We start from the raw sequence: 27,308 nt of genomic DNA on the forward strand, positions 1-27,308 counted from the left end.
GTATTATTATGTTATTGATCGATTGACTATGACTTTTCAGATCACCCAGTAGTGCTATTTGCAGGGTTAGCTCCAGGTAAATATTGCAATCCTTTAGCCATTCCTGGACCTGTGTCCAAAAACAAGCTACAAATGGACAGTACCAAAACAAATGATCTAATGATTCTGTCTCTTCGCAGCATAATCTGCAGAGCTGGGAAGATTGTATCCCCCATATAAATAACATTCTATTGGTAGCAAGAATTTTATATAATAATTTAAATTGAAAGATTCTAAGTTTTGAATCCGGTGTCGTTTTGTATATCAGTTCATAAACAAATCAAATTTTACATGACATCATTAAGAAGCAGTGGGCAGAGATATAATGTATTTAATCTCCCCCTGGCTCCACCCATATGTAGGATGACAGCGTTTTGTGTTAGAGGGACTGTCACACATTGTGACTCTGGTGAAGCTACACAGCAGACAGAGTAACAGAAACTGCACAGCAGACAGCACAGCATGGCAGCTTTTGTCTCGGTGAGTTCCTCTCTTCCAGGCATTTACACAACTTTGTTGACTCTAAATGCTTTGATACAAGCATTGTTTGCGAGTTGATCATTTGGGAGTGTGGTAACAGATTGTTGAATTGTGCTAAGTAAAGAATGTATACTTTGTTTTATTGTTTCCATGGTGAATTGAAGGATTGTTTGATAGAAGAGGAAAATAATTGAGGCCTAGTCTTATAATTTAGCAATGTCTTTCTCTTTCCACAGAGACAACATATTACTGTAGGCTACTGTAACATTTTCTGAATGTATCATGTTATTCTTGCTTTATTTGTATATGACACAAATACTATGCATAGAACCAAAACATATAGTTATTATAAAAACGTAAGTTATTGTCGCTACTATTTTTATAAACTATGCTGAGGAAGAGTGAAACACTTTTCTCCGTACAAATGTCATTAAAAAATGGTGGCCAACATAATGTGGTGATAGCCTTTAATCCAGTGTGCGACATACAGTGAATTCATTCCCCCCCCCCCCCCCCAATTTACTTACTATGTTGTCCCACCTAGCTATCTTAAGATGAATGCACTAACTGTAAATCGTTCTGGATAAGAGTGTCTGCTAAATGACTAACATGTAAAATAAATAAGCGTGTCCTGGTTTAGAAGTAGGTCTATGATGCGCTTGATGCTCTCCAGACTCTAGAGAGCTGTCCTGATATCCTATTGGTGGAAGGAAGTAATTGACAGTTGGCTAGGGCCAACATGTGTGTTATCACATCTGAATTTAGCCTTGTGTTCTTTATGGAGAGAGGCCTCTAGGGTCTTGTGTTACTTTTAACCAGGTCTACTGGACTTAAATTTTTACAGGGAGGAGCGTGGCCAGCTTTTAATTATTTGTTTATCATCCTCACCCACTTACTTACTTTCCTCAACGTCCTTCTTTGAATCTCTTTGGGAACTGTCTCAGCATGTCTGTAATGTTGAATAGCTAACCCCTATGGCAGTCTCTTTTACATTGACCTCTACCCTTCCTTACCTCTCTCTCAGTTGGCCACGTGTCACCACTGCGGCGTATCTTCCAGACATGGCCTTGTCTACAGGGAGTCCATGGCGGCTCTATCCAGGAATGTCATGGCTCCCAGTTACACCAGGAGGCATAGTTCCCTGGTTAGAACCCTGCCACTGCGAGCTAGGGGAAGACTCATCCCCCAGAGGCCTGTTGGGGAGGCCAAGCCTCGCCCTAGAGCTCCAAGGTAAACCTCTTACTCTATTACCTAGTATTATAGAGATGTTTGGGTTTAATGGCGCATGTTTTGGATTGTTGAATTTAATAGAAGTCATTTACAGTGTATCTTTAATATCACCGTTTTTTTTGTCCGTCTTTAAAATGGCATCAAACTTTTAAACTCTCTCTTCAAAGGCCCAATCCTCCAGAGTTCATTGCCGTATCTTCCTCCAAGCCAGTCAGCGTGAAACATTTTGTATTTGTGCACCTAAGGAAGCTCTTTTCATTGGGTGACACCCAGAGGCGCAGAAAGAGTGGTCTGAAGCTTTCCTCCTGAAGTATTGCAACTATAATTGGATGGTAAACATCAATGGGCTTGATAATCCACAAGGTGGCGCTCCAGTAATTCAATTGGAAAAACAAGTGGCGGAGGAGTCAGCAGGAAGATGCTCAACTGTCAAGACAAAGACATGCAGGTACTCAGACCTCCCTCACCTGAGAGGGATTGAAGTATGGTGACTGCAGGCCTATACCTTTGGCAGGAGATGGTTCTGGCATTTTCTTGATGACCAACTAAGTGTTGGATGGAATGCAAGGCAATATTTTTGCAACACTTTAGCTTTCTATATATTTATTGTTCTGAGGTATGATGTGCAAAATCAGACATACTATTTCATTTAGTCACATGGTAGAACACTTTTATCAGTATCAACTTTTAATGTGATTAAGTTTTTGAAATATAATTGAAAGTCTGTAGAGTCATATCATATTGTTGCCTCCAGCTCAGGCGAAGAAGAAGTCATTGCATATCCTGTTTAACAGTAAATTGTATTGGATTAAAGTGTGCGCTTAATGACTGTATTATTATTGTTGTCAAATGTTTAATGCAATGTTATAAACATGTACAGCAGTATAATATACCCGCTTGTTTAGAAATAATTATGAAATCAGAGTTCTATGCAGAAACTCATCTAATAAAGACTTTAAAGCTATTTGGATAAAAATACACATTTTAGATGCGTTTCAAGTTTTGTTTCAAATTATTACTGAACCTACTCAGACACTAGGGGAAGCCATAGGATGGATGCTAAAACATTGATTTGGCTCAACCAAAAACATACGTGTTAAATGGTCCCCTGAGCCATGGCTGGCAGTTTGTCTTCTTTTACTTGTCCAATAGCAATAAATATCTTCATTTTTATATGTTCAGAAATTATATTTAAAATTACATGTATGTTTAATTAAATGTTACAACAGGTGGCTGAAATATATTCTCTCCCCAATTTTGTGATTACGATCTTGTCTCATCGCTGCAACTCCCCAATGGGCTCGGTAGAGGCGAAGGTCGAGTTATGCGTCCTCCGAAACATGACCCGCCAAACCGCGCTTCTTAACACTAGCTCACTTAACATGGAAGCCAGCCGCACCAATGTGTCGGAGGAAACACTGTTCAACTAACGATCGTCGTCAGCCTGCAGGTGCCCGGCCCGCCACAAGGAGTCGCTAGAGCACACTGAGCCAAGGAAAGCCCCCCCCGGCCAAACCCTCCGCTAACCCGGACAATTGTGCGCCGCCCTATGGGACTCCCGGTCACAGCCAGTAATGACACAGCTTGGGATCGAACCCCAGGCTGTAGTGACGCCGCAACACTGCGATGCAGTGCCTTAGATCGTTGCGCCACTCTGGAGGCCCTTGAAATATAAATGTTGATCCAACTAAGGTCACCTTTGATGTTCAGAGAGAGAGCAGGTATTAAGTCACCTCCTACCTGTAGGAGGAGAACCCCTAGTGAGCATTTCTAATGCCACAGCATCACTTCCAGTAACTGGCTATAGAAATAACCTGAGACCAAATTAAGGGGATTACAATGTTTACAGACTCTGCACCTTTGGTCCCTAGAGGGTTACCCCCCAGCATGTGGGGACCAATCTTATTAATCAGTAGACACGCACACACACACGCATGCGCACGCACACACACACACACACACACACTTGTATTGCCATCCTGATTGATCATTGGGAATGCATGCGGCAGTGAACATCTACATCTGACACCTCTGAAGTGGTTTCCATATCAGTGGATAATCTAATGACATTCTTTTTCCTTATCTGTTGCAATGGAATGGAACCCTGCGCCACTCGCAGCGGTCTAAGGCACTGCATCTCAGCGCTTGAGGCGTCACTACAGACCCCCTGGTTCGATTCCAGGCTGTATCACAACCGGCTGTGATTGGGAGTCCCATACTAAGGCACTGCATCTCAGCGCTTGAGGCGTCACTACAGACCCCCTGGTTTGATTCCAGGCTGTATCACAACCGGCCGTGATTGGGAGTCCCATAAGGCGGCGCACAATTGGCCCAGCGTCGTCCGGGTTTGGTCGGTGTAGGCCGTCATTGTAAATAAGAATTTGTTGTTAACTGAATTGCCAAGGTAAAATAAAAAAACTTTACAAAACTACTCTGTTTACATAGTCCACGAGATGATGATGACGACGATGATGATGATCAAAAGTAAACATGTATTTTCATGGGACTAAAAGTGCTCAGATTACTTTTATATGTAGGCCTGTTTTATGCACTTTATCTTTTGACTTTCTTAGAACAACTGTGCTTACTCTAAGAGGTGACACAGCGATTAATTGTTTCTTTTTAAGCCACTATGAGCATATACTTCCTAACAGAGTTTAAAAAAATTGCTTTTCAATGACTATTTCTCAAATACAAACCCTGTTTGACTATTCTAAGGAGATTCAAACTCTAGCCTTGGGAACAATAATGATCTTGAAGTATTGAGGTAATCTGTCAGGATTATGCTGCCAACTCAAACATCAGGGGGCAAACTCTACATGAATATGAATCAGTTAATCTCTCATAAGCTCCTTACAGGCACCAAATACATGTAGTTACTGATGACAGATTCCCACCATATGCACCTTGTTAGAGTGGCTTTAGGAAGCATACTTACAATAAATTCAACGTCACTCTTGGAAAATGTATATAAAGTGCTGTTCAGATTTTCAAAAGTGTCTCAGAAAACCAATATGAGTTAGTGCTCACTATTTTGTGTTACAATCAGATGAACTCATGTGCCAAAAAGCTTGACAGTAAAACCAGAGATAGGCCATTTAGCTAAATCAATAGCCTTGGCATGGCTTTGGTAAAACATTTTACATTTTAGTCATTTAGCAGACGCTCTTATCCAGAGCGATTTACAGTTAGTGAGTGCATACATTTTTTTCATAAAACAATGCTTTTGATCGAACAAGAAGAGCATTTGTGGTTATTTGTTGGCATAATTCCATTAATCTGTTGGAAGTTCACAGATACAGCATCATACTTGTAGCACAAAGTAATGACCAGACACTGAATCAACACAGCATCCTTGCTCTTTGTCACCAGCCCCTCCGGGATAGGCGTGTCGTACACGCCCATTTGTATTTTCCGCTCTTATCATTGGTCAAAGGAGACCGGCTAATGGATATGAAAGGAGAACATCAACTGCCAATCAAAATAGGGCGGGTTATGCTCTGAATGTAAAGATCGCAACGTTAGGTTAGTAAAAATGCCAGTCAGTCGTGTTAGTGGCCGTGACACGTCAAAACGGGGTATTTCGGTATTCGATATTCAAATTCTCCCAGAGGATAGGGGACAGAAATTTGGACAAATGGAAGAAGAGGCCAGTGAACAGATGCGACCCCTCTTGACATCAGTAAGTACCAAGTTGTGGTCACGTTTTTTGTTTTGTTAACCTTTTCTGAAGTTTCTGGAAATTACTTGTTAGCTTGGTGGCTAGCAGTTCAGTTGAGGGCGCATTTCTCAAGAGAAAGGAATGGGCACGAAATGGGGGTGGGGGTTCATTTACGCTTTGATACCAAGGCATATCGAGATGGAAGTGACACTAAACTTGTAGTTAGCTAACTTACAGTAGGAAACAACTTCCTTGCTGTTACTTCATACGTGGTATAAACGTGAGACATAGGTATGCAAATATGTTTTCCTTCTAAATTGTTGTTGGGTACCATGTGTGTGCCAGGAAGTAGCCTAGCTGTCGTCGGTCTCTCTAGCGGTGATTCAGAGGCAAAATATGTTGAAACTGAGAGAAAAACGTTTTATTATTATTATAAGGACATGTGCGCGCGCCCGGGGTGGTCAGAGGGTATCACCTCGTGGACTCCCAATCTCTCTCTGTCTCTCATGTCTTCCCCTCTCTCTACCGTAGCTACAGGACGTTTACTATAGCTAAAACTTCTTATGGTACATTTCAGTGTTTAAATCCACCGTTTCATCACTATTGGATCCCTGACCTCAAATTATTTCGTTGAAGATACTGAGTTCTCTGAAAGGCAGTTTCCCAGGCTGTCCCCACAGGGGGATATTTCCCTGTTCTCCTCCTGACATAAGATTTCAGCAGTGTCATATTCATTCATTGTTTTCTGTTGCAAAATGTTTTGCTACAGTGTGCCCTAATGAATAAGACCCTGATGATTGTGTGCAGTTGGGAGAGATGGACCATATCCGGGCCAGAACTTGGTCGAGTTGACTGGACCACATCATAGTAGTTAGTTAACATGACCTTTATGAATTATGAAACCTTTGTGCTTTGTGTTTTTTTATTATTACATTAATTCATCAAAATTCACAAAGATTGACATTAGCTGATGAAGATTCTCATAGAACAAAACATATATAAGATCTCCTAAGCCTGTGTTTGCAACAGATCCTTATTTTCGGTGTTTATCCAAAAACCGCCATTCATTTCCCCTATAGGCTTTGTCCAACGAACCAATGGCGGAGTTAGTGCCTACAGAAATACGCAATTACTATTTCTCTCAGTACAGCCACAAATGGGCTATAGCCCAGAAAAGAGCCCATCTGGTAACTTGGGGTTTTACCGCCACATAACCCCACTTGTACTAAGTAAGCCTAGGCCTAGATCATATGGTCTGTTGCAGACATGTCAAATCGCTAATAAAGAACAGGACCAGACTTGTTATAAACCTACACATAGCCTACACCTGGGTAAAAAAAAATGCATTAAAAAAAAACGTTTTACTGTCACATACACGGTGCAATTACAGTGAAATGTGTTGTTTTCAGGGTCAGCCATAGTAGTACAGTGCCTCTGGAGCAAATTAGGGTTAAGTGCCTTGCTCAATGGCACATAGACAGATTTTTCATCTTGTCGGCTCGGGTATTCGAACTAGCGACCTTTTCGGTTACAGGCCCAATGCGCTAACCGCTAGGCTACCTGAGTAGGTGTGGTGGGAAATTATAACCCCATTTCCCACACTTTGCCATGTGAATGTATGACGCAGCACCTTTCCTCAGATCATATATTCACCTGGTTTGAATATAGGTTGCTATTGGTACAGTAGGCCGTTGTATAGTAAAACGATGCTGCCGATTACATGTAGTTTGTGAATGAGTATTGGAATCCACTGTGTTCTGCCTCCTTGGTGATGCTTTCTGATTACGTTTGTGGGACTGCACTCTTGTGACAACCTTATCTCTAGTGGGTCATTTGGGGAGGGGGAAAGGACAATTGAAAACAAACAAGGCCTAAACTTAATGTTAGGCTTACACAAAGCAACTTTCACATAATCATTCGATGGTTCACATCAGCATGACACATTTTACTATTACTTGAAGTAGCTAGGCCTAACTAAACACGACTTAGATTGTGATTATTATCCAATTAAATTTGAGCTGCTTATGTTATTGGATAACATTTGAGAGTTCTGCTCTCCCAGTCCCAATCTGGGTTTTACATTTTGAATAATGGCCCCAAACTCCAGCAGCACGTTTGGTCAGATCTGCACTACTGGTCCACTTGTTGGAAAAACCCCTGGTGATCTGTGCTCGAACGCCAAAGCCTCAACAAAGAGCCCTTTAGGCTAAAGCCAACCAGCAGGCCCAGTGGGTTTACAGCTGACCCCAGAACCCCACACACCATTCCCTTATAGTCGGGAAGACTGTATCGGAGCATGAGGTCTGATACCAACAGGCTCAGAGACAGTTTATATCTACAAGCCATCAGACTGCTGAACACTTGAACTGGACTGACCACCTGCTCTGATTCTCCTCACCTTAGCACACATGCACTCCCTCACGCACACACCCACACACACACACACACACACACCCACACAGCTATACACACATCCAAACATACACCGCAACTGCTGCTACCAGAATCTTATTATGTTTGCTAAATACTGCACAATTTAAACACTTGCCCCCTTCCCAAAAACATGTGTAAATATTGGACTATAAATTGTGCATTCCTGTATTATACTTATGCAACAAAAAAAACAGAATTCTACTGAGCCATTTACTTTGTTTGTATTGATGCATTTTATTTCTTATTATTGTTGTTGCATTGTTGAGAAGGAACCTGCAAGTAAGCATTTTGTTGGAAGGTGTATACAAGCCTTTTACAAACATGCGGGGTCGCCTGATATGAAAATGGGGTCTCGTGAGAATAACAAATAATCCCCCCCAAAATCGTCTTTGTATCTCAAAATCATTTTAATGTGCTTAACCTTACAAATCTAAATCAACCAGAGATTGCCCTTAGATCGTGGGAAAAGGCCACACTTGACCGCTGTGCTTGAATCGGAATGATTCAAGTGCAACAGTCAAGTAGGGCCTTTTGAGCTGTCTTGACCGAATGCTGCAGACGACGCATTCACGGGTCACTACGGAGGAGTTTTGGTTCCTGACTCAAAGGGAATAATACTCTGCCGTCTCCCTCAGCGCATTCAAACTCATGGTACCCTTTGCCAGCTCATATCTGTGTGAAGCTGGATTCAGCAGTGCTCTCATTCATTAACACCACCAAATATCGATCCAGGTTGGATCGATCCAGAGATGAGGTGCTCACTGTTGACCACGACCCCTGACTTTGAGAAGCTCTGACGCGACATGCATCAAGCACACCCATCTCATTAGTGGTGGTGAGATAATGGTGCTTTCTTGACAAGACAATTACATAATTATTTTCACATGGTTAGGGAATTTTCAGATATCAAAATGGGGCCGTGGACGAAAAAAGTTTGGGAACTCCTGGTATATACCATGTATATCCCGTGCATACGACTAGTAAAACTAGAAACTTAACTTGCATCCCTAATGTGTTTGGTCTGCCTCTGCTGCAGACCTGTTTGGCTGAGGTAGATACCATAGCAACCCAAAGACGCTTCCTTGCTGTGTAGACTCTGGGGCGTCAAAGCTTTTCTTATTGCGTGTGGAACCTGACCTGACCTCTACACGACACACAACAACATGACAGTGTGTGTGGGGCATGTTATGTAGTATCACTGTGATTGTCTTTAAAGTTTGAAGTGCTCAATGCTGTCACGTGCAAGACAAAGTTCCATTACAGATGCTGTCTGGACTAGACATTGAATTATCAGACTAACTCGATGGTAACTGTGAGATTTTAAGTAGTCTCAATCTCTTAACGTTGTTGATATGCAGACTAGTTACTAGCTAATTACCAGGCTCAAGGCTGCTTTATTGTAGTGGGCATCATCTGTGATTGCTAATCCCATACTACAAGCTTGACCCTTTACAACTCTGATTTGGGTGAAAAGTGTTGCTGTAAATGGGTGGGTAAGTGGGCACATGTAAAGCCCTTTCTAAAGGGAGCTTTGACACCAGGAAGCATCATTGTGCCTGTCTGGAGACTCAGCAGCTCTGGTGCTGGCAGGGCTGAGCAGACAAAGGCAGGGGTAAAGCCAGCTGACTGGCACCCACACACTTGGAAAGTCAGCACTCACTCCCACACACACTGGGGACTGGTGGACACAGTCATGAGCACAGCAGGTTGAGGCCTACTGCAGTCTGGTGCTCCATTCTTTTACTTTTAGGTTGTGTGTGTTGTTGTGAATTGTTAGATATACTGCACTGTTGGAGCTAGAAACACAAGCATTTCGCTATAACATCTGCTAAACATGTGTATGTGACAATTGAAATTTGATTTGATTATTAGAATCTCAGGTGCGCTAGATTAGGGTTGGAGTGAACCTACAGGACGGGGGGGTTTAGAGCCCTGCTTTAGAGACCTTATTGGGACAAATCAAAACCAAATGTTAGTCTATTAAAAGAGGTGATTATGTAAAGTAAATACAAAAATGTGTTGTTTTTTTAACTTTCAGAAGAGGGTGAATTGCACAGAATGAATTCCACAATCACACCTTTCCTATCAGATGTAAATGGGGTCTCTAATGGACTTTCTATGACTCACACAGACCTGCCTCATTCAGGATGTCACTATGATTGGAGGCTCAGAGAACTGCCTCTACAGGGACCCCTTGACCTGTTATTACACTGTAGCTAAAGTGGACATGTTCGTTGTTTCATGGTCTATTGAGTTTGGTGTATTAAGGTTAGGCTATGTTTCCCACGGTGGAGGATGCTTTCTATCTGTCTCATTTGGTTCTTCCTCTGACTGACTGTTTTCAGTTCCCTGTTGAGTACAGTGAGTCGTCATGCAAATTAGTCTTACTGACTTCCCCCTGTCGCAGACAGCATGCAAACACTCAGAACAAAGAGGGTGAGAGGGAGCAAGTGTAGGGTTTTCTGTACCACTTGTCAGCAAGTGACAGAACCTGCTAGTAGTCGATTCACACTATTTCAATTTAATCCTTTCCAGAAAAGTTTTTCTTTCTGGATGCATTGGCAGTGTTTAGACAGGCAGCTAACTCTGATCTTTTTTTCACTAATTGGTCTTTTGACTAATCAGATCTGAAAAAGATGTGAAAAGATCAGTGATTGGTCAAAGACCAATTAGTGGTGAAAAAAATCAGAATTGGGCTGCCTGTGTGAACGCAGCCATATTCACCCATGATATTTATTGCTCCTTTTTAAAAACAACATGTACTCTTTTACTTTTTCTGCATGGTGTTGAACATCTCCCTCACACAGACTTAGTGTGTCCCTGCTATCAGGAACTGAATAATGAACCTATTGAGAGACTGGACCCTGAGGAACTCCATCCCCCTCTCTTTCTCTCTCTTTCTCTCCCTTTGCCTTCTTCCAAAGCCCCCCTCTTTTCATCTACCTCTTTAATGGCCAACCCCCGCCTTTATCTCTCCGTCTCTCTGAAGTGTAAAGACCGTGTGTGTAAGCCAGACTGAGATGGAGATTGGTTGACGGAGGACATTAGAATATCATAGAGCCTGACTGGATTGGTTGCTGAGCGAGCAGCCGGTTACTAGAGTGCATCGGTCTGTCCCTTTTTTCCATGCACCTTTCACTCTTTCTTTCTCTCCCTTTCTCCGCCTCTTCTTCTCTCACTTGTGGGATGCTCTTTGGGAGATACATGGCTATCTGGAGATGCATAGATTCTGAAACGCACATAAGCACAGTGGAAGCTTAAAACCTAGGATACATTTACATTCCTACCCATCCAGGGAGGGCAGGCAGTAAGAACAGAAGTAACCCTGCCTGCGGTGATTCTTCCCCGTTATGGAGAAGGGGGAAGGAGAGCATGTGCTGCAGACGGTAAGTCTGTTTACGTCTGTGAGGAGAGAGGAAGAGCGATCGGGGGAGATAAACAAAAGAGGTGGGTGGCAGTAGTGTGAAATGGAAAATAGTTTATATTCAGCGTTTGGTAGGTTTTGCTACATCCTTGAGTCTACCTTTCACAGTTAATAAAATGCTTCACTACATTTATTTCACATTTTATACCACGTGTGTGTGTGTTTAAAAAAAAAAAACGATCCTTGTGGGTACCAGAAGTCCTCACAAGGATAGTAAAACAAGGACATTTTGCTGGTCCCCATAAGGGAAAATGCTCTTTAAGGGTTAGGTATAGATTTAGGGATTAGGGAAAATAGGATTTTGGATGGGAATCAATTCTTTGTTCCCCACAAGGATAGCAATACAAAACTGTGTGGCCTCAATGTATTACTATATAGGCCTAGATTGCAATCTACAAGTAGCCAGGAGTTTACACAGTGGGTTCATGTTGCGTTTGTATCAATTTCTCTTCAGCTGGCTGTCCTAAAATGGAACCGGAGATCAAGTGAGAACAAGAGAGAAGCAGTTTGAGTAACTTGGCTGGTTTACTGACTAGCATGATACAGCACTTGTTTCGCAGTGAATGGTTCAATCTGAGACTTTGAGGATATTATAGTAGAGATGACAGGTTGTGAGTGTTTGCGCTCGCCATTTGTTCATATGCTGATATCTCAGATGGCTTGGTGGTGATGGTGTGTTTGTCTTTGCATGCCTTTTATATAATTATCCTAATCAAAGCTAGGGTTCTCCACCTTGGGTAGGTGGAAGGTTCTCAGAATGTTCAGATTAGGCATCAGGAGACTCATCAGTAAAGGGAAGGGAACACCTAGTCAGTTGCACAACTCAATGCATTCAACCGAAATGTGTCTTCCACATTTAACCCAACCCCTCTGAATTAGAGAGGTGTGGGGGGCTGCCTTAATCGACGTCCACGTCATCAGCGCCCGGGGAGCAGTTGTTGGTTAATTGCCTTGCTCAAGGGCAGAACGGCATATTTTTCCAGCTTGCCGCCTCGGGGATTCAAACCAGCAACCTTTCGGTTACTGGCCCAACGCTCTTAACTATCAGCGTAGCAGTAGAGTAGAACAACTTTCATGTTTTCTTCCGCTGTTATTTTTATCAGAGTGGTTTAGACCTACAGTTTTGTGTATATGCCTCTTTTAGTGTTATTGCGAAATGGGTGTGTGTAGGCCTACATGATTTGTGTATCACCCAGGCCTACCCAGAGCGAATAAAGTGTCAGCAATAGCAGCACCGGTGGGTCGTAGCCTGGAGACAGAGCTAAAGAAAGCCCCATGGGTTGTCCTTCTGACTGCCTGACTGAAACAGAATAAAGGGATCTCACAGGGGCCAGTATCTCATTCATAGGGTGTTACATACTCTCATAATATATATATATATATAAAAAAATACAAAACAAAAACCTTATTTAGATAAGTATTAAGACCCTTTGCTATGAGACTTGAAATTGAGCTCAGGTGCATCCTGTTTCCATTGATCATTTAACATTTAAGTCATTTAGCAGACGCTCTTATCCAGAGCGCCTTACAAATTGGTCATCCTTGAGATGTTTCTACAACTTGATTGGAGTCCACTTGTGGTAAATTCAATTGATTGGACATGATTTGGAAAGGTGTGTGTGTGTGTGTGTGGTACCAGTCAAAAGTTTGGACACACCTACTCATTCAAGGGTTTTTCTTTATTTTTTACTATTTTCTACATTGAAGAATAATAGTGAAGACATCAAAACAAGACCATGGTGCTTGCCTATGGAGCAGTGAGGGGAACGGCACCTCCGTACCTTCGGGCTCTGATCAGTCCCTACACCCAAACGAGGGCATTGCGTTCATCCACCTCTGGCCTGCTGGCTCCCCTTCCTCTGCGGAAGCATAGTTCCCGCTCAGCCCAGTCAAAACTGTTCGCTGCTCTGGCACCCCAATGGTGGAACAAGCTCCCTCACGACGCCAGGACAGCGGAGTCACTCACCACCTTCCGGAGACATTTGAAACCCCACCTCTTTAAGGAATACCTGGGATAGGATAAAGTAATCCTTCTACCCCCCCCCCCCCCCCACTGGCTATAGGGTGAATGCACCAATTTGTATGTGCCCTTGAGCAAGGCACTTAACCCTAATTGCTCCTGTAAGTCGCTCTGGATAAGAGCGTCTGCTAAATGACTAAAATGTAAATGTAAAACTATGAAATAACACACATGGAATCATGTAGTAACCAAAAAAGTGTTAAACTAAAATATATTTTAGATTCTTCAAAGTAGCCACCCTTTGCCTTGATGACCGCTTTGCACACTCTTGGCATTATCTCAACCAGCTTCACCTGGAATGCTTTTCCAACAGTCTTGAAGGAGTTCCCACATATTCTGAGCACTTGTTGGCTGCTTTTCCTTCATTCTGCAGTCCAACTCATCCCAAACCATCTCAATTGGGTTGAGTTGGGTGATTGTGGAGGCCAGATCATCAAATCAAATTTTATTGGCCACATGCGCCGAATACAACAGGTGCAGACATTACAGTGAAATGCTTACTTACAGCCCTTAACCAAAAGTGCATTTATTTTTAACAAAAAAGTAAAAATAAAACGACAACAAAGTGTTGAGGAAAAAAAGAGCAGAAGTAAAATAAAATAACAGTAGGGAGGCTATATATACAGGGGGGTACCGGTGCAGAGTCAATGTGCGGGGGCACCGGCTAGTTGAGGTAGTTGAAGTAATATGTACATGTGGGCAGAGTTAAAGTGACTATGCATAAATAATTACCAGAGTAGCAGCAGCGTAAAAGGATGGGGTGGGGGGGGGGCAGTGCAAATAGTCCGGGTAGCCATGATTAGCTGTTCAGGAGTCTTATGGCTTGGGGGTAGAAGCTGTTGAGAAGTCTTTTGGACCTAGACTTGGCACTCCGGTACCGCTTGCCGTGCGGTAGCAGAGAGAACAGTCTATGACTAGGGTGTCTGGAGTCTTTGACAATTTTGAGGGCTTTCCTCTGACACCGCCTGGTATAGAGGTCCTGGATGGCAGGAAGCTTGGCCCCAGTGATGTACTGGGCCGTATGCACTACCCTCTGTAGTGCCTTGCGGTCGGAGGCCAAGCAGTTGCCATACCAGGCGGTGATGCAACCAGTCAGGATGCTCTCGATGGTGCAGCTGTAGAATTTTTTGAGGATCTGAGGACCCATGCCAAATCTTTTCAGTCTCCTGAGGGGGAATCGGCTTTGTCCTGCCCTCTTCACGACTGTCTTGGTGTGTTTGGACCATGATAGTTCGTTGGTGATGTGGACACCAAGGAACTTGAAGCTCTCAACCTGTTCCACTACAGCCCCGTCGATGAGAATGGGGGCGTGCTCAGTCCTCTTTTTTTTCCTGTAGTCCACAATCATCTCCTTTGTCTTGGTCACGTTGAGGGAGAGGTTGTTGTCCTGGCACCACACGGCCAGGTCTCTGACCTCCTCCCTATAGGCTGTCTCATCGTTGTCGGTGATCAGGCCTACCACTGTTGTGTCGTCGGCAAACTTAATGATGGTGTTGGAGTCGTGCCTGGCCATGCAGTCATGGGTGAACAGGGAGTACAGGAGGGGACTGAGCACGCACGCACCCCTGAGGGGCCCCCGTGTTGAGGATCAGTGTGGCAGATGTGTTGTTACCTACCCTTACCACTTGGGGGCGGCCTGTCAGGAAGTCCAGGATCCAGTTGCAGAGGGAGGTGTTTAGTCCCAGGATCCTTAGCTTAGTGGTGAGCTTTGAGGGCACTATGGTGTTGAATGCTGAGCTGTAGTCAATGAATAGCATTCTCACGTAGGTGTTCCTCTTGTCCAGGTGGGAAAGGGCAGTGTGGAGTGCAATAGAGATTGCATCATCTGTGGATCTGTTGGGGCGGTATGCAAATTGGAGTGGGTCTAGGGTTTCTGGGATAATGCTGTTGATGTGAGCCATGACCAGCCTTTCGAAGCACTTCATGGCTACAGACGTCAGTGCTACGGGTCGGTAGTCATTTAGGCAGGTTATCTTAGTGTCCTTGGGCACGGGGACTATGGTGGTCTGCTTGAAACAACATGTTGGTATTACAGACTCAGTCAGGGACATGTTGAAAATGTCAGTGAAGACACTTGCCAGTTGGTCAGCACATGCTCGGAGTACACGTCCTGGTAATCCGTCTGGCCCTGCGGCCTTGTGAATGTTGACCTGCTTAAAAGTCTTACTCACATCGGCTACGGAGAGCGTGATCACATAGTCATCTGATGCAGCACTCCATCACTCTCCTTCTTGGTCAAATAGCCCTTACACAGCCTAGAGGTGTGTTTTGGGTCATTGTCCTGTTGAAAAACAAATGATCATCCTACTAAGCGCAAACCAGATGGGATGGCGTATCCTTGCCATTCATAAATCGTATAACATAGTTATATATCCATGGTATCACATCGGTATGAAGTCCATCAGGACTTGCCAGGCAGTGACGTTAAAGTGAGTGACTGTTATGTGAATTTCTATCTCTAATTCAACCTAAGCTTGAATCATTACCAGAGGTTGTAAGGCTCTGGTTTTAATCATAAATTATTCAAGGTCCATAACCACGAAGAAGGATTTTTTGTATTTTTATTCATGGAGAGCTCTGGCGCCAAAAACACATACATACGGTTTTATACCTCCTGAACTTGACTCCTCCCACCTTTAGGTGGCTTTTCTAAACAGTTTCCGCCTTCCCCTTCACCCTTGAATGTTTAGTACCGCCCCCTCTGTTAGTGGGTTGACACTACATGATAATTCTAACATTTATACTGTATTTGGGGTGATATCCTTTAGTCATTATTCTTAACATCCAAATTAATCTAACAGTGACTCGTTAGTATCCTAACAAATTGCATCGTTAAGAGAGCTGTTAATTTGTCTCCCTAATTTGCATACTGGTAGGCTTTTTTGCAATTTATGTTCAGATAAATTATGAATACATTAGATAGTGAAGCCTTCTCACTGCATGAACAATAGGTTAGCTAGTGGAAAGATGGCTTCACTCTAGTTCAAATTATAATGAAAGAAAACAGATTAAATTGTTTTAAAAGTGTATGATACCTGTATGGTATTTTCAAAGTTATTCATTATAGGTCTACTGATTTTTAAAGTGTTAACAATGGACTAGTCAACTGCTGCTTTCTGCTGCCAATGTTTAACACCGGTTTCATTTTCCAATCATACCTTTATTGCAGATAGCTGAGAAATTTCTAAACCTGTTTTCGCTTTGTCATTATGGGGTATTGTGTGTAGATTTTTTTGAAATTTAATTAATCCATTTTAGAATAAGGCTGTAACGTAATAATGTGGAAAAAGTCAAGGGGTCTGATACTTTCCGTATGCGTTGTATATCCACCAATCCCCCTCATGTCAATTGATCTGACTAACCTTCACACACTATACCCACCCCCAACAGACCCCAGTTAGTCACCCACACCAACCCCTCCTTACTAATAACTATGCTTTTCTCCAATTTAGACTTCAAACTTAACATGAACAATCAACTAAGCCTCCTTAATATGTAGCCTACTTATAAACACACCAACTATGACAACAAAACACGGACAATGTTTATGCCTAGCTCCAGTATATTTATTTTCTCGTCATGGAAAGATTTAGCAAAGGTGACTATCACTAGTTCCTGGTGCTGAGCTTGGTGTTGATGGGATTGGACTCTGTAAATAGAACACATACAGTGTATTCAGACTCCTTTTTCCAGATTTTGTTACGTTACAGCCGTATTCTAAGATGGTTTAAATAAATAAAAAATCCTCATCAATCTACACACAATACCCCATAATAACAAAGCGAAAGTTTTTTGGAAATGTTTGCAAATGTATTAAAAATAAACTTACTTACATAAGTATTTAGACCCTTTGCTGTGAGACTTGAAATTGAGCTCCGGTGCATCCTGTTTCCATTTGAACATCCTTGAGAGTCCACCTGTGGTACATTTTAAATTGATTGGACATGATTTGGAAAGGCACACACCTGTCTATATAAGGTCCCACAGTTGACAGTGCATGTCAGAGCAAAAACCAAGCCATGAGGTCGAAGGAATTGTCCGTAGAGCTCAGACAGGATTGTGTTGAGGCACAGATCTTGGGAAGGGTACCAAAACAATTCTGCAGCATTGAAGGTCCCCAAGAACACAGTGGCCTCATCATTCTTAAATGGAAGAAGTTTGGAACCACCAAGATTCTTCCTAGATCTGGCCGTTTGGCCAAACTGAGCAATCGGGGGAGAAGGGCCTTGGTCAGGGAGGTGACCAAGAACCTGATGGTCACGCTGACAGAGCTCCAGAGTTCCTCTGTGGAGATGCGCGAACCTTCCAGAAGGACAACCATCTCTGCAGCACTCCACCAATCAGGCCTTTATGGTAGAGTGGCCAGACGGGAGCCACTCTTCAGTAAAAGGCACATGACAGCACGCTTGGAGTTTGCCAAAAGGCACTTAAAGGACTCTCAGACCATGAGAAACAAGATTCTCTGGTCTGAAGAAACCAAGATTGAACTCTTTGGCCTGAATGCCAAGCATCACATCTGGAGGAAACCAGGCACCGCTCATCACCTGACCAATATCATCCCTGCGGTGAAGCATGGTGGTGGCAGCATCATGCTGTGGGGATGTTTTTCAGCGGCAGGGACTGGGAGACTAGTTAGGATCGAGGGAAAGATGTACAGAGAGACCCTTGATGAAAACCTGCTCAGGACCTTAGACTGGGGCGAAGGTTCACCATCCAACAGGACAACGACCGTAAGCACACAGCCACGACAATGCAGGAGTGCTTCGGGACAAGTCTCTGAATGTCCTTGAGTGACACAGCCAGAGCCCAGACTTAAACCCGATCAAACATCTCTGGAGAGACCTGAAAATAGCTTTTTCCACTTGGAACCGGTAGGTTCGCTAGACCTTATTCATGGTTTCCTTGTGCGTAAAGGTGGTGAAATTATCAGGGAATTAAGTCAAGGTCAGAATATGGCTTATCTGTAGACCAGTGGCGGTCGGTGCCGTTTAAGATGAGGGAGGACGATATTATTTTTAGTTTTTATGAGCATGGCCTTATTTCTATTAACTGCATATTGGATGACTGTCATTCATATTCCAATCACCCAGCTCAATGTAACATAAATGGGTTTAAGCTACTACATGATACTCAAATGTTCTCTATACCAATCATGACCTTGCTACAACCTAGCCTACGAATGAAAGTTTACAACGTAGGTGCACAGGTCGAGAGACATTTTAATAATCAAGGTGACAGACCGTGACACATTCAATACCGCCTTGCACACTCTTGCTTGCATCTAGCAGATCTAGGGTGTAATCATTAGTCCAACAGTTGCAAACGAGAGTTTCTATTGGACAAATTCAGTAATGTTTATCCCCGTTCCGTTTGCTTCTGTTTAAGAATGTTTTTCAACAGAATCGGCGGAATGAAACACCCCTGATCACCCGCAAACACATTTCACTTTCATAGTAGCCACATACAAACAGCATGATCACTTTTCTCGTTGTAGAATTCCTTCTCGCATCTACGCGTTCTCCTCCTCTCACCTTTTTCCTTCGCTTGTGGACTTCATTGCACAACACAACAGCTGTCTGTGACCAGGCGAAAACCTTTCCAAGCCAAATCTTCATATCATAACGGCTAACCGCTACACACAGTCTACATCGTTGTCACCATATTAGCTAATGCCATAGTCAACATAGCTACCAAAACTAACACGTTAGTAAACCTGCTACAATCATGCAGTGCAGTTTAGCAGTTACACCGGCGGGCCCCGGGGGCATTAAATTAATAAAACCAAAAGCTTACCTTGACTCGGAAGAGCTAGCTGGCTATCCAACAATGGAACTAACATAGCACCCTCTCTGTTTGAGCCGGGTGTTTGAGTAGGCTAAACTAGCTAGCTGCATTCGCTAGCTAACGAAGTGAAAAAATAAAAAAAATACAGCGAAATATCACTTCTCCTTCATTTGTGAATAAATTAATTTGTTCAAATCTGTTAAACTACTGTCTTAATCTCTACTTGAGTCAACTACTCACCTCATTTTATGCACTGCAGTGCTAGCTAGCTGTAGCTTATGCTTTCAGTGATCCTTAGATTGGGTGGACAACATGTCAGTTCATGCTGCAAGCGCTCTGATGGGTTGGAGGACGTCCTCCGGAAGTTGTCATAATTACTGTGCGTGTCTATGGAAGGGGGTAAGAACCATGAGCCTCCTAGGTTTTGTATTGAAGTCAATGTACCCAGAGGAGGACGGAAGCTGTCCTCTGGCTACACCATGGTGCTACCCCAGAGAGTGCTGTTGAGGCTACTGTAGACCTTGATTGCAAAACAGTGTTTTTAATTAATTATTTGGTGACGTGAATACATTTTAGTATAGTTTTATCTAAAAAGGAGAACTTAATGTTTCACTATTTTTATTCGATCTCGACCCAAAACGAATAGCACGCTATTCTCATGCTTACGTTCAAGGTCAGAATACGCATAGAGAAAAGTGCATTAAAAAGGGAATTGCATTCCATTTACGCGCACTTAACTCAGGTCGGAATCGGGCCCTAACAGAATGACTGCAATTGAATTGGCTACAATGGGAATTCATAGTAGTCACAAACCAACTGTGGATCACCTGCTACGGTCCTCCCTTCCACTGGTATACTGTTATGTTCAGCTCATAACAGTTTTTTCTCTTTCTGTCTTGTGGTGGTCAAAGCACGAGTGTGAAAAACAGTCTGGACAACCTGTCTCTCTCTTTCTTCTCTCTCTCTCTCGTTAATGTCACCTCTCCCGGCTCTTATTGACACCTACCCATGAGCCCCCCCCCCCCTTTCCATTTACTGTAACCAGCCCTCTCACCCACTGCGGACCGGATGTCCATGGACGTTGAAAAGTAGTTTACATTTGGTCAGTCCAAATCTGAACCAATCATAATGTCTGTTTCACATGTTTGTACAGTAGAGCACAGGGCAGTAAAGAAAAGAAGAGTACAATTTATTGTACTGAACTACACTGAGTGTACAAAACACCATGCTCTTTCCATGAGATTGACCAGGTGACAGCTATGATCCCTTATTGATGTCACTTATTAAATCCACTTCAATCAGTGTAGATGAAGGGGAGGAGACAATTTAAAGAAGGATTTTGTTAAGCCTTGAGACAATTGAGACATGGCTTGTGTATGTGTGCCATTCAGAGGGTGAATGGCCAAGACAAAATATTTAAGTGCCTTTGAACAGGGTATGGTAGGAGGTGCCAGTCGCACCGGTTTGTGTAAAGAAATGCAAGGTTGCTGGGTATTTCACGCTCAACAGTTTCCCCGTGTGTATCAAGAATGGTCCACCAACCAAAGGCCAATTTGACACAACTGTGGGAAGCATTGGAGTCAACATGAGCCAGCATCCCTGAGGAACGCTTTGGACACCTAGAGTCCATTCCCCAACGAATTGAGACTGTTCTGAGGGCAAAAGGGGGTGCAACTCAATATTATGAAGGTGTTCTTAATGTTTCGTACACTCTGTGTATACTCTACTGTAATGTACTGAACTATGCTGTGCTGTACTGTGATGGCCAAACTTAGACGTCTATGATTGGTACAGATTTGGTCCGAACCAACCAAATTTGGTCTTGTTTGGGGGCAGAGCTTATTAGAATAATAATAATAATACCCAAACATGCAAAGGAGGATACTACATTTTTCTACCTTTTTTCTACCTATTAAGGATACATCACCATGAAGAGAACGATCATTTATAATTATGCTTTTCTGTATAGTACAGATCAGGGAGCCATGATGTCATTCTGTTACCAGGTGTTAATCCACTTCTCTCACTGTAGTTATATTTAATCAAACTCAATGTGTCATATCATAGCTGACACCACATTCTTTCTGCAGACGTCTTTTGAATATTAATTCAGAGTAGATATTTTAATGTGAGTTTTAGGAAAAATATTTCCTCTAGACGTGACGCTTTGCATTCAGGCCAAAGTGTTCAATCTTGGTTTCATTAGACCCGAGAGTCTTGCTTTGTCATTATGGGGTAGTGTGGGGGTGTGTGTGTAGATTGCTGAAGATTTGTATTTATTTAATGCATTTTAGAATAAGGCTGTAACGTAACAAAATGTGGAAAAAGTCAAGTGGTCTGAATACTTTCCGAAGGCATATGCACCCATTCTCGGTGTTTGAGAATAGGGGGTTTCAGCCCCTTGTGTAAGTGCTCGAGGCACGTTTAGGAACTTCCCTCTTGCACCCATTTCAGCAAACGGGTAGGCCTAGTACCTGCTCTGTATAAGCAAGCCAAAGTGTTCAGTGAATTGGCCAATGCACCCCGGAGTGGGAGATGTACCGTGCTATATACACTCCCCCTTTATGACAGCCACAAGTGCGCATTTGGCACTAATGGAGGCAGTGACATGGTGCATTTGTAACCAAGATGGAAGTGAGAATTTGCCCCATACGACTGGGGAAAAATCCACTTGAAAGGCCCTCCAACTGGTAATTTACTTGTGCGAAAATCGTCTTTAATCCTGAGCACCCACTTACATTAACATTTGAGTCATTTAGCAGAAGCGTCCATACATTTTTATTACTTTTCTCCCACATGATGACCTCTGACGTCACCCACTAAGGAAATGGCCTCTATAACAGCATTTTTGGCAGTTAAATGCAAAAACCAAACCTTTTTTATAAAAAGCAATCCATTAATGTGGTTTTTGAACTCTATAATTTGGTTACAATCATGATAGCTGTACTTTTTAGTTTATGATTGACGCAGCTTGTTAGCCATTAGCCAATCAGCGTTACTCAACAAGTTCCAATCACATGAATGCATCCAACTGCTATTTACGACTTCACAACTGGTAAATTCCCACATGGTTACAAACGCAGCGTCAGAGTGGAAACTTGAGGCCCAACATACAGTTGAAGTCGGAAGTTTACATACACCTTAGCCAAATACATTTAAACTCAGTTTTTCACAATTCCTGACATTTAATCCTAGTAAAAATGCCCTGTCTTAGGTCAGTTAGGATCACCACTTTTATTTTAAGAATGTGAAATGTCAGAATAATTGTAGAGTGATTTATTTAAGCTTTTATTTATTTCATCACATTCCCAGTGGGTCAGAAGTTTACTTACACTCAATTAGTATTTGGTAGCGTTGCCTTTAAATTGTTTAACTTGGGTCAAACGTTTTGGGTAGCCTTCCACAAGCTTCCCACAATAAGTTGGGTGAATTTTGGCCCATTCCTCCTGACAGAGCTGGTGTAACTGAGTCATGTTTGTAGGCCTCCTTGCTCGCACACGCTTTTATAGTTCTGCCCACAAATGTTCTATAGGATTGAGGTCAGGGCTTTGTGATGGCCACTCCAATACCTTGACTTTGTTGTCCTTAAGCCATTTTGCTACAACTTTAGAAGTATGCTTGGGGTCATTGGTCATTTGGAAGACCCATTTGCAACCAACCTTTAACTTCCTGACTGATGTCTTGAGATGTTGCTTCAATATATCCACATAATTTTCCTTCCTCATGATATTTTGTGAAGTGCACCAGTCCCTCCTGCAGCAAAGCACCCCCACAGTATGATGCTGCCACCCCGTGCTTCACGGTTGGGATGGTGTTCTTCAGCTTGCAAGCATCCCCATTTTTCCTCCAAACATAACAATGGTCATTATGGCCAAACAGTTCTATTTTTGTTTCATCAGACCAGAGGACATTTCTCCAAAAAGTACGATCTTTGTGCAGTTGCAAACCGTATTCTGGCTTTTTTATGGCGGTTTTGGAGCAGTGGCTTCTTCCTTGATGAGCGGCCTTTCAGGTTATGTTTTTAATCCAAGATGGCGTAGTAGTGCAGTCCTGTTTTTGTCGTGTGTCTGTAAATAGCCTGTAAATACCCTGTTTTTTTTGTATTTTTCGTACATATTTCCCTATCAGACTTTTCATCCTTCTACAAAATATACTTTCCTGCAACCCACATCACTCAATGTGGAACGGATTCTATTATTGACTTACCTTTTATCTAGAATCTCCAGTTGAAACCAGCTAGCCAGCTAACTAGCTACTTGCTATTAGCCACAGTTAGCGGTATTTCACCCAGAACATTGGATTTTTCTGCCGGAATAATTTAATCACTGGACATTAATCACCGGATCGCAACTAGCTAGCCGTAACCGAATGGATGTTGCTGTTTGGCTAATCACCACTGCCCCCGATTCAAGCACCAGTTAGCCTTGAGCTAGCCTAGAGCCAGGCCCATATCCCGGCTATCTACCTCTCGGTCTACCGGATGGGAGTAGCCAGCTAACTAGCTACTTGCTATTAGCTACCGTTAGCGTTTTTTCACCATTGTCCATGGCCTGCACCACCTACCAGCCAGCTCTAGCCTGGACTATTATTCGGCCAGTCTGCACTGTCTGCACAGCGCGTTATCGACCCAGAACATATCAGTTTTTCTGCCGGAATCACTGGACCTTTAACTCCGGATTCATCGCTACAAGCTAGCTGCAACAAAATGGACGTTGTGGTTTGGCTAATCATCCTGAGCTAGTCCCATCTCCCGGCTATCTACCTCTCTGTCAACCGGACGGGACCACCTAGTGTTGACACGGAGCCCCGCCGATCCTACACGACTGGTCTGCCGACGAAATCGTCTGATGTGGTTACAACAGGCTTCCCGTTACGACGTCGACCACGAAGATTCCATCTGCTAGCCCCGGCCCGCTAGCACACGCTAGCCGTGGCCTCTTGCTCGCTAGTGCTTTAGCAGCCTCCGAACTATCCTATTGCTGTTCACCGGACCTTATGATAACTCAGCTATACAGCTGATGCCTGCTGGACTGTTCCTTTTTACGGTACCGCATCCTGTTTTATGTTTAGCCTCAGCCCAAACTGTGTCGTCATTACCAGGTGTTGTCTTAGCTCTCTCAAATGACACCTGTGATTGCTTTATGCCTCTCTCCCATGTCAATATGGTTTGCTTATTGCTGTTTCGGTTATTTCTAATTGTACTATTTCACTGTAGATCCCCCAGCCCAGCTAAACCTGCCTTAGATAGCTCCTTTGTCCCACCCCCCATACACGCGGAGACCGACTCAATCGGTGCCTCCAGTGATGCTATCTCTTTCATTGTTACCCAACGCTTAGGTTTACCTCCACTTTACTCATATCCTTCCATATCCTTGTCTGTACATAATGCCCTGAATCTTTTCTACAACACCCGGAAATCTGCCCCCTTTATTCTATGTACCCAACGCACTAGAAGACCAGTTCTTAAAGCCTTTAGCCGTATCCTTATTCTAGTCCTCCTCTGGTGATGTAGAGGCTAACCCAGGCCCTGCAGCCCTCAGTATCACTCCTACTCCCCAGGCATTATCATTTGTTGACTTCTGTAATCGCAAAAGCCTTGGTTTCTTGCATGTTAATATCAGAAGTCTACTTCCTAAGTTTGAGTTATTCACTGCGTTAGCACACTCCGCCAACCCTGATGTTCTAGCAGTGTCTGAATCCTGGCTTAGGAAGGCCACCAGAAATTCTGAAATTTCCATCCCCAACTACAACATTTTCCGTCTAGATAGAACTGCCAAAGGGGGTTGAGTTAGCCTGCAGAGCTCTATCATACTATCCAGCTCTGTGCCCAAACAGTTTGAGCTTCTACTTCTAAAAATCCACCTTTCCAGAAATAAGTCTCTCACTGTTGCCGCTTGCTACAGACCCCCCTCAGCCCCCAGCTGTGCCCTGGACACCATATGTGAATTGATTGCCCCCCATTTATCCTCAGAGTTCGTACTGCTTGGTGACCTAAATTGGGATATGCTTAACACCCCGGCCATCCTACAATCCAAACTAGATGCCCTCAATCTCACACAAATTATCAACGAACCTACCAGGTACAACACTAAATCCGTAAACATGGGTACCCTCATAGATATCATCCTGACTAACTTACCCTCTAAATACACCTCCGCTGTCTTCAACCAGGATCTCAGCGATCACTGCCTTATTACCTGCGTCCGTAACGGGTCCGCCGTCAAACGACCACCCCTCATCACTGTCAAACGCTCCCTAAAACACTTTAGCGAGCAGGCCTTCCTAATTGACCTGGCCCAGGTATCCTGGATGGATATAGATCTCATTCCGTCAGTAGAGGATGCCTGGTTGTTCTTTAAAAGTAATTTCCTCTCAATCTTAAATAAACATGCCCCATTCAAAAAATACAGAACTAAGAACAGATATAGCCCCTGGTTCTCCTCAGACTTGACTGCCCTTGACCAGCACAAAAACATCCTGTGGCATACTGCATTAGCATCAAATAGCCCCCGCGATATGCAACTTTTCAGGGAAGTTAGGAACCAATATACACAAGCAGTCAGGAAAGCAAAGGCTAACTTTTTCAAACAGAAATGTGCATCCTGTAGCACTAACTCCAAAAAGTTTTGGGACACTGTAAAGTCCATGGAGAATAAGAGCACTTCCTCCCAGCTGCCCACTGCACTGAGGCTAGGAAACACTATCACCACCGATAAATCTACAATAATCGAGAATTTCAACAAGCATTTTGGTTGGCCATGTTTTCCACCTGGCTACCACTACCCCGGCCACCAACTCTGCACCCTCCGCTGCAACTTGCCCATGCCCCCTCCGCTTCTCCTTCACACAAATTCAGACAGCTGATGTTCTGAAAGAGCTGCAAAATCTGGACCCCTACAAATCAGCTGGGCTAGACAATCTGGACCCTTTCTTTCTAAAACTAGCCGCCGAAATTGTCGCAACCCCTATTACTAGCCTGTTCAACCTCTTTCGTAACGTCTGAGATCCCCAGAGATTGGAAAGCTGCCACGGTTATCCCCCTCTTCAAAGGGGGTGACACTCTAGATCCAAACTGTTACAGACCTATATCCATCCTGCCCTGCCTTTCAAAAGTATTTGAAAGCCAAGTTAACAAACAGATCACCGACCATTTCGAATCCCACCGTACCTTCTCCGCTATGCAATCCGGTTTCCGAGCTGGTCATGGGTGCACTTCAGCCACGCTCAAGGTCCTAAACGATATTATAACCGTGACGATAATAGACAGTACTGTGCAGCCGTCTTCATCGACCTGGCCAAGGCTTTCGACTCTGTCAACCACCGCATTCTTATTGGCAGACTAAATAGCCTTGGTTTCTCAAATGACTGCCTCGCCTGGTTCACCAACTACTTCTCAGATAGAGTTCAATGTGTCAAATCGGAGGGCCTGTTGTCTGGACCTATGGCAGTCTCTATGGGGGTGCCACAGGGTTCAATTCTTGGGCCGACTCTTTTCTCCGTGTATATCAATGATGTCGCTCTTGCTGCTGGTGACTCTCAGATCCACCTCTACGCAGACAACACCATTTTGTATACATCTGGCCCTTCATTGGACACTGTGTTAACAAACCTCCAAACGAGCTTCAATGCCATACAACACTCCTTCAGTAGCCTCCAACTGCTCTTAAACACTAGTAAAACTAAATGCATGCTCTTCAATCGAACGCTGCTGGCACCCGCCCACCCGACTAGAATCACTACTCTTGACGGGTCTGACCTAGAGTATGTGGACAACTACAAATACCTAGGTGTCTGGTTAGACTGTAAACTCTCCTTCCAGACTCACATTAAGAATCTCCAATCCAAAGTTAAATCTAGAATCAGCTTCCTATTTCGCAACAAAGCCTCCTTCACTCATGCTGCCAAACATGCCCTCGTTAAACTGACTATCCTACCGATCCTTGACTTCGGCATTGTCATTTACAAAATAGCCTCCAACACTCTACTCAGCAAATTGGATGTAGTCTATCACAGTGCCATCCCGTTTTGTCTCCAAAGCCCCATACACTACCCACCACTGTGACCTGTACGCTCTTGTTGGCTGGTCCTCACTACATGTTCGTCGTCAAACCCACTGGCTCCAGGCCATCTATAAATCACTGCTAGGCAAATCCCCGCCTTATTTTAGCTCATTGGTCACCATAGCAGCACCCACCCGTAGTCTGCACTCCAGCAGGTATATCTCACTGGTCATCCCC

At 43.5% G+C, this 27,308-nt stretch overlaps 1 protein-coding gene across 1 annotated transcript in view; it reads left to right on the top strand.

Moving 5' to 3' along the window:
* The first annotated feature begins 5,346 nt into the window (after positions 1–5,346).
* The window catches only part of LOC311125831 (sodium bicarbonate cotransporter 3-like), a 71,608-nt gene continuing 49,646 nt past the window's right edge, over positions 5,347–27,308 (top strand). Inside the window, exon 1 of the mRNA XM_084158443.1 lies at positions 5,347–5,431. Coding sequence (XP_084014569.1) covers positions 5,387–5,431 — 45 coding nt within the window. The 5' untranslated portion in view covers positions 5,347–5,386. The remainder of the gene's footprint in view (positions 5,432–27,308) is intronic.

This window comes from Coregonus lavaretus (genome assembly GCF_964263955.1).
Source record: "Coregonus lavaretus genome assembly, chromosome: 3".
Classification (NCBI taxonomy): domain Eukaryota; kingdom Metazoa; phylum Chordata; class Actinopteri; order Salmoniformes; family Salmonidae; genus Coregonus; species Coregonus lavaretus.